Source organism: Toxotes jaculatrix, chromosome 13, assembly GCF_017976425.1.
Source record: "Toxotes jaculatrix isolate fToxJac2 chromosome 13, fToxJac2.pri, whole genome shotgun sequence".
NCBI lineage: Eukaryota > Metazoa > Chordata > Actinopteri > Toxotidae > Toxotes > Toxotes jaculatrix.
Window position 1 is genome coordinate 2,681,480 of NC_054406.1, and position 11,890 is coordinate 2,693,369.

At 43.9% G+C, this 11,890-nt stretch overlaps 1 protein-coding gene across 1 annotated transcript; it reads right to left on the minus strand.

Moving 5' to 3' along the window:
• Window positions 1-606: 606 nt before the first annotated feature.
• brd2a (bromodomain containing 2a) lies at window positions 607-11,566 on the minus strand. The gene is made up of 12 exons (XM_041053469.1): window positions 9,441-11,566; window positions 6,078-6,384; window positions 5,489-5,626; window positions 5,096-5,237; window positions 4,681-4,880; window positions 3,992-4,540; window positions 3,736-3,864; window positions 3,403-3,594; window positions 2,991-3,253; window positions 2,344-2,663; window positions 2,033-2,161; window positions 607-1,798 (listed from the first exon to the last, which is right to left on the minus strand). Exons 1-12 carry the CDS (start codon window positions 9,470-9,472, stop codon window positions 1,671-1,673), a joined length of 2,529 nt encoding a protein of 842 aa, XP_040909403.1. The 5' UTR covers window positions 9,473-11,566; the 3' UTR covers window positions 607-1,670.
• Between the last annotated feature and the right edge of the window lie 324 nt (window positions 11,567-11,890).

Genomic DNA, 11,890 nt, shown 5'->3' on the forward strand with positions numbered 1-11,890 from the left:
ATCAATTTAAACATTCAACGCTCCAATCTCAAGCCACAGACAATTTTAAAAGAAAAGAAAACTGATAAACACTTTACCTAAATCACAAATTGTTTAGTAGTACCACCAAAACAAACAGTGCATCGTTATTACTCACAACATTAAACCATCTTTACTGGATCCCAGAGCTCAAAGACCACACTTTGATGTTTCCACCAGCCACAATACTTTTCTGAAAAAGGAGAAGAAGAGAAAGTCTCACCATCCACAACCTGAAGCTGCTGGCATGAATTTCCCAGCCTGGCATTACTAATGTTTTTAATTCATATAATAAACACAAATAAGTAAACTTACTCTTAAACGAAAATCAGGTCGTCACAGAAAATAAGACGTTCAGCTGCCGTAGATCGCAAAGGCCAAATTGTTTTAAAGACAAAGCCGTTTTATTATTGTGATACCGTGGTGTTAGGAAGTGATGGCCCATGGGAAATCAAGCCTAAATGCTTCACCTACTTCAATAAAATATATCAAATGTAAAAACCAGTAAAAGACTTTTTCTTGCAACTTGAAATACTGAAGTCCAACAGACCTGAACACCAAAAGAAATCAGAAGAACCAAGATGTTACGTGGGCACAGGTGAGCGGACAAGACACGTCCTCACAATTTATTAGCAGATTGGTTACAAGAAGAAAAAAAAGCAACACATTTACAGAGAGATTGAAATGAAAAGGGATGAAAAAAAGACAGCCAACAGAAATATTTACGTATAAACTGATGTGTAGCTATGTCACATTTCTGTACAGTGGCCAACCCTTTCAAACACGTACATGAGTACAAGGATGCAGTGAAGTAGTATATAAGTATGCAGATGTTTGTCAGCTCCTCTGTATTGCATGCATTCTGTATTCTACTGAACCAAGGTGCTTCTGCGTGCAGACCGGTTTTCAACGCCTGCGTCAAAACTATGAGGGACTTCACAAAAGGCTGCACTTGTGGTGCTGGATCACACACTCACGCACGTGCATGCAAACACATACGTGACACATTCATACAGAGACACAAACACACAAACACACACGTTTCCCCTCTATGTCACTCAAAAAAAAAAAAAAAAAACCTAAACAAAACAACTCCGCCCACACCAGTACATCTTTCCCAGAATGAGGGAATAAATTAGCTCCATAAAATGCTTCTTTATAAAAGAAAAATAGATATTTATATAACTGTACACCTTATCTATACAGCGTAAAGACAGGGAGCACGGTAAGAAGGGAAATTATCTCCAGAAATAAGACAGATTCTGGCTCTAGCACCCTTATCCCTCCATCACATGCGTTGCTCTTCTCCTCTATCTGCAGGGGATGGAGCATCCATTGCTCTGCCCAACGAGGCCAGTTCTCCAGAAAACGGCCGGACGTTACAATGAGTCTCCTACGATCCATCCATTCATCCACCCTCCAGTTTTCTGTGTCCAGGACTGGATGAATGAGCTGAGCGCAGGGAGAGCTCCATCTCTCGCTTTCTTAGTTTGACACTTGATGAGCCCGAGCAGTTCGGCTTGGTGCTGGTCTCGTCTGCTTCGCCCTGCAGCTCCACCGTCAGTAGCTCTACTACAGTTCAGTCCGCTCAGTGAGAGGCGAAACACCCAGGGTCCTTCACATGACCCTGCCACACGGAAACCCGCTGCTTCTCAGCCAGAGTCTGAGTCGCTTGTATCTGAGGATGAGGAGGAAGAGGATGATGAAGAGGAGTCCGAGGAGGAGCTGCTGGCGCTGAGACGGGATGGCTGGGTGTGGGTCTCGGCTGCAGGTTTCTCCGCTGGAGAAAAGAAAAACACGGAGTCAGGATCTGCTTTGATTTACGTAGAATAATCCACTACAACAGAAAAACGCATTTGTAAAACTGTTGAAAATATTTTTTTCAGAGAAAGAAACTTGACAGGATCTTCACTCTTCATCTTATTCTGAACATCTGGACACTTGATTAGTATTAATACCCCAGGCTTTTCACCCATACCACAGTACTCTTTGAGACGCTGGGTGGAGGCCTTACGTTTGGTCTTGACAGGCTTCTTTCCGGAGTTGAGCTGGCCACTGACGTCCATCAGCCTTCTCTCCAGCTCCATTTGTTTCTCCAGAGCGAGCTCCTCCCGGGATTTGCCAGCACTGTTCTTTTTACTTGCTACATGCAAACAGAGCAGTAATGAATTAGTACAGAATTATTAAAAGAATCTGTATTTGATTCCTTTGCATTTTTCAAACCAAACATTGGGAAAGAACAGACACAAGCAACAGCACAAACACGTGACAACACAAACATGATGACAGTAATAACTTGGTGATCTTGAACCCTCCTCTACTAACCGTACGGCTTTCGAGGTTTCTTCCTCAGACACGTCATGACGTATCTCTCCAGCTCGCGCAGTGTCGACGGCTTCAGTGTCTCAAAGTCTATCTCAATTTCCTCGGGGTTGGTGTCTCGGAGCGAGGGCTCGCGGGACTGGATGATGTAAACAACGCGGCCCAGCTTCTCGCCGGGCAGCTTGTTGATGTCCAGGCTGAGCTGACGCTTCTCATCATACGACATGGGTGCCGTCTCCTCCTCTTCATCGGAGTCGAAATGGCTCACGATGGGATCGTGGACCGGCGGAGGCATGTTAAACGTCATGCCGCCCTTTTTCGCCCTAACGGAAGACGCAGGGACAGACAGTTAAAAGATGACTGAGGAACGGTATATTCTAACTCACAGTGATGAGGCAAAGCATAAGAGCATGGTCATTAGAAATAATGAGCAAACTGATATCACTTTATATAACTCGCACCATGTTTTAAAACTTATTTTTAACTGCAATAATTATTTCTACAGAATTCTTTCAACGTGTTGTAATCTGTCTGACTTTGTGCCAGACTGAGGCACTTTAAGGACAACTTGCAATATTTCTGGGGCAGCAAATACAGCATCCACCACGTGCTTCCAGCTCCAACACTGTCCAACAGGTGTCAGCACTCACTTGCTCTTGTTGTTTTTCTTGCTCGGAGCCTTCTTAATGGGTATTACAGGGCAGCCCACTGCTCGGTTGCTCTTCGGTTTTGGAGTCTTGGTGATTTTGGGGGTCTTGGCTGGCTTAATAGGTGGAATCTCTTCCTCTATCTTACGATGCTTATCTTTTTCTACCTTTTTCTTCTTTTTCTTGTCTTTCTTCTCTTTCTTTTTCTTGGGTTTGACAATGGGGCCTTGGGAAAGTGCAGTGAGCTGCTCGTGAACAGCTTTCAGCTGAAGGGAGACAGACAGATGTGTCAGAGGAAAAAAACTTGTATATGAATACTTTTATGAATTTCTGGTATCCTGCTCTGTGTGTGTGTGTGTGTGTGTGTGTGTGTGTGTGTGTGTGTGTGTGTGTTTATATAAAATGAAGCACAAACCTGCTCCTGCAGCTCTGCCAGCCGGTTTGCTCTCTCCTCCTCGGAGTCAGAGCTGGGGCTGCTCTCGCTCTCCTCGCTTTCACTGCTGAGCTCACTCTCAGATGAGGATGAAGAGGAGGAGGAGGAAGATGAGGAGCTAGGTGGCGCTGGAGGCTCATCTGGCATCTTAGCAAAGCAGAACTCGAAGACGTCCTAAAATATTGAAAACAGTGTGTGAGTGAACCAGTTCAGAAACAAAAACACTGATGATTTGAGGCTGAGGCTCAGACTGAGGGAACGAGAAGAAACCAGCAGGAAAACTTAAAATCATTATTAATGAAACAGGTTCTCTACCTGGAGTTTTCTGGCCATAGCCACCACATCATGATCAGGGGGGTTGTACTTGTAGCAGTTGGAGAACATCAGTCTAACATCAGCAGAGAATTGCTGGGCATCACGATACTCTCTGCCGTCCATCTTCAGCTAAATACCAGAGAAGAAGAGAATTTAGCCAAGTACTGTATTTCTGCCCTACTAACTGGTGTAACCAGGTTTCTTAGAGTACCTTCCTACAGTAGAAAGGCTACATAGGATGTACACAGTAAAGTACCTTGATGGTGCTGAGGTCCATGGGCTGCTTGATGATATCGTGGTAATCATGAAGACCGAGTGACGTGGCATCAACAGGCTTATAAAACGGCCAGGCGTAGGCTGCGTGCTTTTTCGACAGGAGCTCCTTCAGGACACCATTGCAGTAGCGCAGCTGGGGGCTCAGTTTGCTGCGGCGCACTGGTGGCGGCAGTATGGAATCCGGTAAATCCTTCTTGGGAGGTTTGATGGGCCGTCCACTCACTCCTCTCCTGCTCGCAGCTGCTGCTTTGGTACTCATCATCACTGCCCCTCGGCCCATGCCCACGCCCATGCCCATCCCCATCCCCAGTCCCATCCCCATGCCCATCCCCATCCCCTGGCTGAGGCTGAGGCCTTGGTTCATCCCCAGGCCGGAGCTGTGGTCCACCCCAAGAGAAGTCAGGGTAAGCGGCGAGTTGTGTCCACTGCCCAGCCCCAGGCTGATGCCGCTGACACCCATGGTGCTCATGATGGGCATGGCTACAGTGGTTGGGGTGGTTGTGTCTGCTTTCCTCTTCACACCTTTTTTCTGCAATTGAAGAGGAGGAGGAGGAGGAGGAGGAGGAGAGGGTAGATCACAGAAGGGTGTTTAGTCCGTGGTCTTCATGGATTTTGCTGTCATGTCAGATTTTGTCAACACAAATGCAAAAATGTAAAGTTATCCATTACCTTAGCAGTGGGCTGTGTGGGAAGCAGACCTGTAATGGTAGGGATGCTCTGTTCATTTGTAAGCACAGGGGGCAAGCTCTTGCTCACAAGTGTCTGTGGAGGGGTAGAGAGGATGGAGTCAGGTGTTTCTGGGGTGGGAGGTGAGTAGGCTGACTGGGAGACAGCTGGGACCTGATGAGCGGTTGTCACTCCTCCAGACACTGGGAGAAAGGAGGATGAAGATCGGAGGAGGAGGAGGAGAGGAGGGGGGCAGATTGAGAAAAAAATAAATATTCAGTAACTGATTTGTGCTCATACATGTGTGTTCAATTCAATCAATCAAAGGTTGCATGCACTGTGCATATGATGACTGCAGGCAGAGCCTAACGTGTGTTGCTTTATCAGCCTGCTCACAGCCAGCGTTCACCTGTATTACCTCGGCCTTTTCTGCCCGGTTTGCCTGGTTTAATCCGCGGAGGGGGAGGAGGCAGCTCTAACTCCTCCTGAGGCATCTGAGCCACTTTCTGCAGGAATGCCTTCTCCAGAGACTGGGCCATCAATACAATGTCATCTGTGGGCTGTAGAGCAGGAGATTTGGACAAATGTATTACAGCAGCAAAAAAAAGTTTTAAGCAGGAAAGGTCAACAAAACACTTTTATACAAAAACACAGTAAAGAAAATTGCGGGTTTTCATATTTTGAATGATGGCTTCACTCAAATTCTGCATCTGAAACTCGTGTTAAAGGCAAAGCATCTGTCCTTAGCTGAGACATTTTCATGCAAGGATGTCTCAGGCTGTCACTCACACACATAAACACTTGCTCTTACCTTGTTATAAATGTAGCAATTGGTAAACATGGTGTTGAAGTCTTGCATGCACTCACTGGCACTGCGATAGTAGTTATTTTCTAATCTCTTCTTGATAGTGCCCATGTCCATGGGATTTTTGATGATCTTATGATAGTCCTGGAGGAAGACAGAGACATTTGCAAGTCAAGAAACAAGAGCTGCTACATCCCAAAATTACTTTTTGACCAACTAATAAAAAAAATAATAAGACATAAGATGAACAGACCAAATATATTTAAAACCTGTGTAATAAGCTTGTGACCGGTGGGACTGGTGTTTATTTTTCAACAACAGACTCTCCTTAGTTTACTGCGATAAATTTAATAGTAATGAGATGGACAATATGCAAATAGATTAAAGCTATAAACAGTCTAGACAATATCCCTTAAATGAGAAGGTGACATTGGATGGGAGCAAGAGGTTTTCAGAGGATGTTTTTAGCCGCTCCAGTAAAAGCTTAGGGGCATTTCATTTTATGGAAAGGGGCGAGGTTATTTCTAGAAAAACGGGTGCTTCTTCGTCTAGACAGAAGGTGGAAAATGTCCAATTTCTTAACATTCACACTCACAGGAAGGTTGAGTTTGACAGCGTCCACGGGTTCATGGAAGGGCCAGGCAAAGTGGTGCCTCCACAAAGACTTGAGCAGGACTTTCTGTAGGAACTGAAGTTGGTTGGTCATCTTTCCCAGTCGGGTGGGGTCTTTCACCGGGGGTTGTGGGGGTCCCAAAGGGGTCATCTGACTGACAGGGGGCAACCCGGGACTCTCAAAACCCTCATAGAGCAATGAGGGTTTTCGGATGCGTTTTCCAGCTGTGCCAGAACCCTGGTCCATCGGTGTGACTCCCATCATGCCAACCTCAAGCCCGACATGAGAACTGTAGGGAGCACAGTTGAAAAACCAGTGAGCTCTTTAGCTAAATTTTTAGAGTGATTCTAAGACCTAAATGTAGAATATAGAGAGACGTACTTCTCCAGTGCTACTCGCTCAAAAAAGATTTCATAAAATTTATGACATGACAGCCATCCTAACTATGGAGCGAGGTACACTGACTGCATTCACAGCAACCAAAATAGAGCTTAGAGATGGACAGGATGTCCATCCATAAGTACACCATACCAAGAACTTGGTCATATAAACCTAAAAGCATGACAATAGTCTTTATGACTGTCATTGCTTTTTTTCAACTTCTGCTAATGTGCAGTAAAACCTGATGTGACCAAGCAAATGACTTATTTTTTAAGAGGGTATTAGTTTCTCCTGTCTTTGGAAAAACACCTGAACCTACAATCCAGATGTGTCATCCTATATGATAGTACTCCCTTGTTGACATACACCGCGTGTTATCCTATCAAACACAAATAATCCTGCTTACCCTACTGCACACTTACAAGGCTCCAGTATAGTGTAAATCCCCTTCACAAGGCATGCATAACTCAGTCACACGTTCTACACATTACTCAGAAAGCATACATCAGCCTGACTTTGACTGCCCAGCACTCCCAGTCTGGGGAGAACAGGCATACTACCACTTCCTGCTCTCCAAGTCTATCTCACCAATTACACAGACAGAAACTCCACCCTGTGGAAAAAAAACTCCTCTCCCAAAGGATTGTGGGTGGAGTTTTCAGCTGCCATGTTATAGTAATGACTAGACTACTCTGGAGTTTTCCAACAGAAATATCAATAACATGCCCAAAAATATACAATTAAGACTAAAACTTGTTTTCCATCAGCCACTCTGCCATGATAATGGTCCCTGTATCTTTAACATCCCTATTGTGTTGTCCACAGTCACTTGTAGAGTTAGAATTTAGTTTCCACAGGGCTGGCAAGCTAGGCTGCTATGCTGAAGAAGCCACGGGCTGCTGTTGGCCTTTAGCAAAAGTCATCACTGCTCTACAACCTGGAATGTGGCTACACTAGCTTTAATCAGCAGAGGAAGTTACAGTTGTTTGCAATACACCGCTCAAACTTTGTTGACCTGAGCTGACAGTATTGCTCTGTTGGTGATGTCCACAAAACCAAACAATACTCTCACCTCCCCCCAACACAAGAGCTGCATTCAGCCAAGTCTGACTGTTACAAGCCACCAAGTCAAGAAAGTAAAAACGCAGTGACACAAACATTGGTGTCATACTCACTGTGACTTGCTAGTATGTTGTAGAAAGCTAATATTTCTAAACTACATGAGCTTCAGTTTATACATCAGCTGCTGCTTCTGATCAGCTACTTGTCAGCAGTGGCATGTAATTCTGTGTACTACATATATATTTCTGAAATGGCACGTGCATTTCAAGGACAGTGAATGTAGTCAGCAACAGCACAAACTCACCATGTCTCTGCTGGCCTACTGACACCTTAACTTCTCCAAACAGACTTGTGCCAAGGGCAAAGAGGGGCATATGGGGTCATCCACTGGTCCTTTCCCACCAAAACACAAAGCTACTTAACCACTGCTGCCTTTTTGTTTGTACTGTCCAGTGCTGCATATCCATTGTTAGTTTATACATATAACATTGTAAATAAGTTTGTCTGTATAAAGATTCCCTCTTAAGTGACCTTGAAGCAACCAATGCAAAGTATTAGTGTTGCTGTGAACTATCCCAACATAATTTATACTACCTGTACCCCATCCTACTTGTACATGCTGCATATGATACCCATGAGTATTTAAACAGTGATAAGAACACTGTCACTGCAGTAGAAACAGTAGAAAATAGTGTGTAGGATGCAGACAAGGCTATAAGCAATGACTGCAATACAGTTCATTTGTACTGTCTGAGGTAAAGCAAGTTATTTTCAAAGATACAACTTCTGGAAACACATTTGACAGTTAGTGTACTTTATTATTAAAAAAGGAAGTATCATGTACATAACATTAACACCACTAAACAAAAACATTTTTATGTTTAGCTGTAAATTATATAAAATAAATAAACAAATTAGAGTAAAATAAGGAATTGGTGCTGAAGGAAAAAAAACAAACGTAAATAAACTGATACTAAAGTACAGGGGAATTACGTTGTGATATAAATTAAGAAAACCATAAATAAAACGACCTTTCCCACAATGAAAGTGGTCGCCCAAGCTTGGGTTGAGTGACACTGAGCGCTGTAACCAGGCAACCGACTGAAACAGCCAGCACACGCTGACAACCCAACCTCAAACAAGAGTCATTAACATTTTCACACTGGCCGTTCTGGTCACTGAGATAGGCTTGAACTTATTTTAGTCAGAAACAATAGATAAACAATACACTATGGGAGCAAATGGCAACGTTAGCTGCGCTAGCCTTTGCGCTACACTGTATTGCCGTTTACCGGTAAACACATCAACCCCTGATCGCCACATGGCTACAATAACAAACCGGCGAAACAAGCAGAAGAAGAAGAAACACCGGCGCGGAGTTCCTCTGCCTGTTTAACGCTACAACCTTTTAACGCTAATCAAGCTCATCTCACGCACAACTATGTCAACATAACGCTACTAAAGATTTGTTTAAAACCAGAGTGTCAGGCAACTACCATCATATAACATATGAACGCCGAATTCGAGCCGCTGTTACACACAGGACGGCTTGGGTCTGTGAAGCTAATGCTAGCAACGCTAGCGCCAACTGCCAGGCAGCAGGAGAGAGCGGCCAACGGCAGAGGCGCTGCGAAGATGGCGGCGGCATAGTGCGATCAACAGTCGCAGCTTGTAACAAGCCCCAAAACACGCTTTAAATCCTCAAAATGAATTTTGACTCTAATCCATTTAACGACGAGACAAACTTCTTACTGTAGCATATTCAGTGTCCGTTTCGTTTCCACTCGTAATACAGCAAAGACAGGCTGCCAGCAACGATAATACGGGAAAAAAAAACCGTGAGATTTTTTTTAAAATATTCCCTCTGATGGAAAGCTGAGAGTCAATTTTACCAGTAGATACCTGTCAAGGGGCGGATTAACAGCCATATCCATCAGGATGGATCCGGATTGTGTTTTAAGATAGACTCAAACCAGGATCCGTCTCTGTTCGTCAGTTTTCTCCGCTCCCCGCCACAGCGAACTCCTTCGAATTTACTTCGTTGAAATGGCGACGATGCGACTACACCCGCTCTCTTATAGACCTACCGTCCGCCTTATTGGATAGACAGCGCCAGAATGTCCACGCCCTCTGAGGTCCAATTGGATGTTTACGACATCCGTCAAACTCACCACACCCCTAGAAGCTTGAGCTTCACTTACAGCTTTTCGGGCCAACCTATTCGCAAGTTTCAACTGTCCGTCAAGGAAACTGCACAATACTATTGGCTCAGTCTATTCAGTATTACAGAAACGTTGCCCGTAACTGGCTCCTCGTGTGATCCCGCACAAAATGGAAGGGCACTGAAGCCACCCTCCTCCTTCTCATATTACATTACGTCAACGTGCGCAAAGCGACGACAGTAATTGGTCGATACGGTTGCAACGCGGGCTTCCAGGATAAATATCGAGAAGCCTATTGGTTCTTCAACCGGGTCACGCGTACCCCTCAAGGGCCAAGAACCTCTCCCCACAAGCTCTCTGCTTACCAGAATATCCGCATTTCTGTCTTTGAGAAGAAGCGCACAGCCGCCATCTTTAAGTATAGTAAAACCGAGTATTCCAATCGAAATATTTACAATAAGTCATGCAAACCATTAATAAAACATACAAATTTTACTTACAAAACACGACTGAAATAGCCAGCCTCGTCTGCTGCTGAAAAGGGCAACAACTTGAGAACTCACCACAGTGAAACAAGGCCTCCATTGCTTACAAACCTAAGTAGTACAAGGACAAAGCTTAAAATTTTAACCCTGTATAACGACGAGGCTGTGGTCTACATATACTTAAACCAACAATAAAAAGGCCACACCTAAAAGGATCATAAGAACCAACCATCCACTGAATGACACAGCAGTTTTCCTCACTCACCTCAAAACACAGCTAATCAAATTTAGGGTAGTTTTTGTCCAACCAACTGAACAAATCACAATAATTTAAGGTAAAGGAAATCACATAGGCAATTAATCTTTCATGTGGGTGAAAAAACAAATACCACCCCTGACCTCTGAGGCATTACAAAAATTTGTTACCAAAACCAACGCTATTTTAAAAATTACAGTTACCAAATTAATGAACCTTTACAATAACTTATCTGTAAACCCGACTGAAACTCTCATCAACTGAACAACCTCACAAAATGGTTACCTAACCACATGCGCCCATCCCCCACACCAAGGTTACAAATCCCCTACAATGTCACTCAAATTCAAATAAACGATGAAAGTAATACTTTGTTCTTACAACATTAAATTATGTAAGTTTTTACAACTTAACGCTGTACAACCACAAAATAGACAACGATTCAAAAAGTTAAATTATCCAAAATAATAATAAATAAATATTTTCAAAGTATGACATGAAAAACCTTGAATTTAAAATCAACACAGTTGTCGAATGGTAAATCCCAAAATAAACCGAAACCGTTCTTGAAATAATCTTCTTGTCTTCCACCTCGGTACTCTTTAACCAACACATTTCCCTCCAACATGTCCGCCTTCTTCCCCCATTCCCTGCGCCGGGTGGGGGAGGGGAGTCATGTGATGAAATATGCCCGAGCACTGTTCATCAAAACTGAACACGTGGCACTGCGCAAAAAAAACTGCAATAAAACACATCCACAACGCGTCCTTTTTCATAAAACCTTCCCTCGGCAGCCACCCTCCATGATCTGTACCGACTTTCAGGCTCAGATCAGGGGATAAAGTTAGAAAACTACACGAACAAAGAGCATACTATCCACTGTATTTGGGTCCCTCCCATTGGTCAGGTTTGACCACGTGACGAAGGCGAGTTCAGTATTATTGATTGTGCCATTTCCCAGACTTCCTCTCTTATAATAGAAATCCTGTTATAATCGAAATAGTCCTTCACGGTTCATGTTTCTCAGTTTCTCTCAAAAGTGTAACTAATATCTGTTTTCTCCAGATGACGGTTGCTGTCGACCTCCGCGTCTGTACCGCAACACGAGCTGTGCGCATGCGTCCCTGCCGTAAAGACCCATTCCCTTGCATTTACACTGAAAATGCGAGAGGCTGGTCTAAGAGTAGTTCAATTGTGCGTTTTTTTCCCCCATCTGATAAATGCGGAAATCCAGCATTTCCCTGGACAGGGGGTGGGATTCAGCCGCACACCAAATGACGAGTATTGATTTCCAGGTTAAATTAAGAAGAATAAATTATAAAAACACAGGGTTCAGGTTTTGTGCTTCATGGTTTGGAATGAAAGAGCTCCCCAGAACAGAATAATCTGAGTCATTTGTTCAGACCCTTGAATTATCTATCAATCTATATTTCTCACTTGTTACAATAC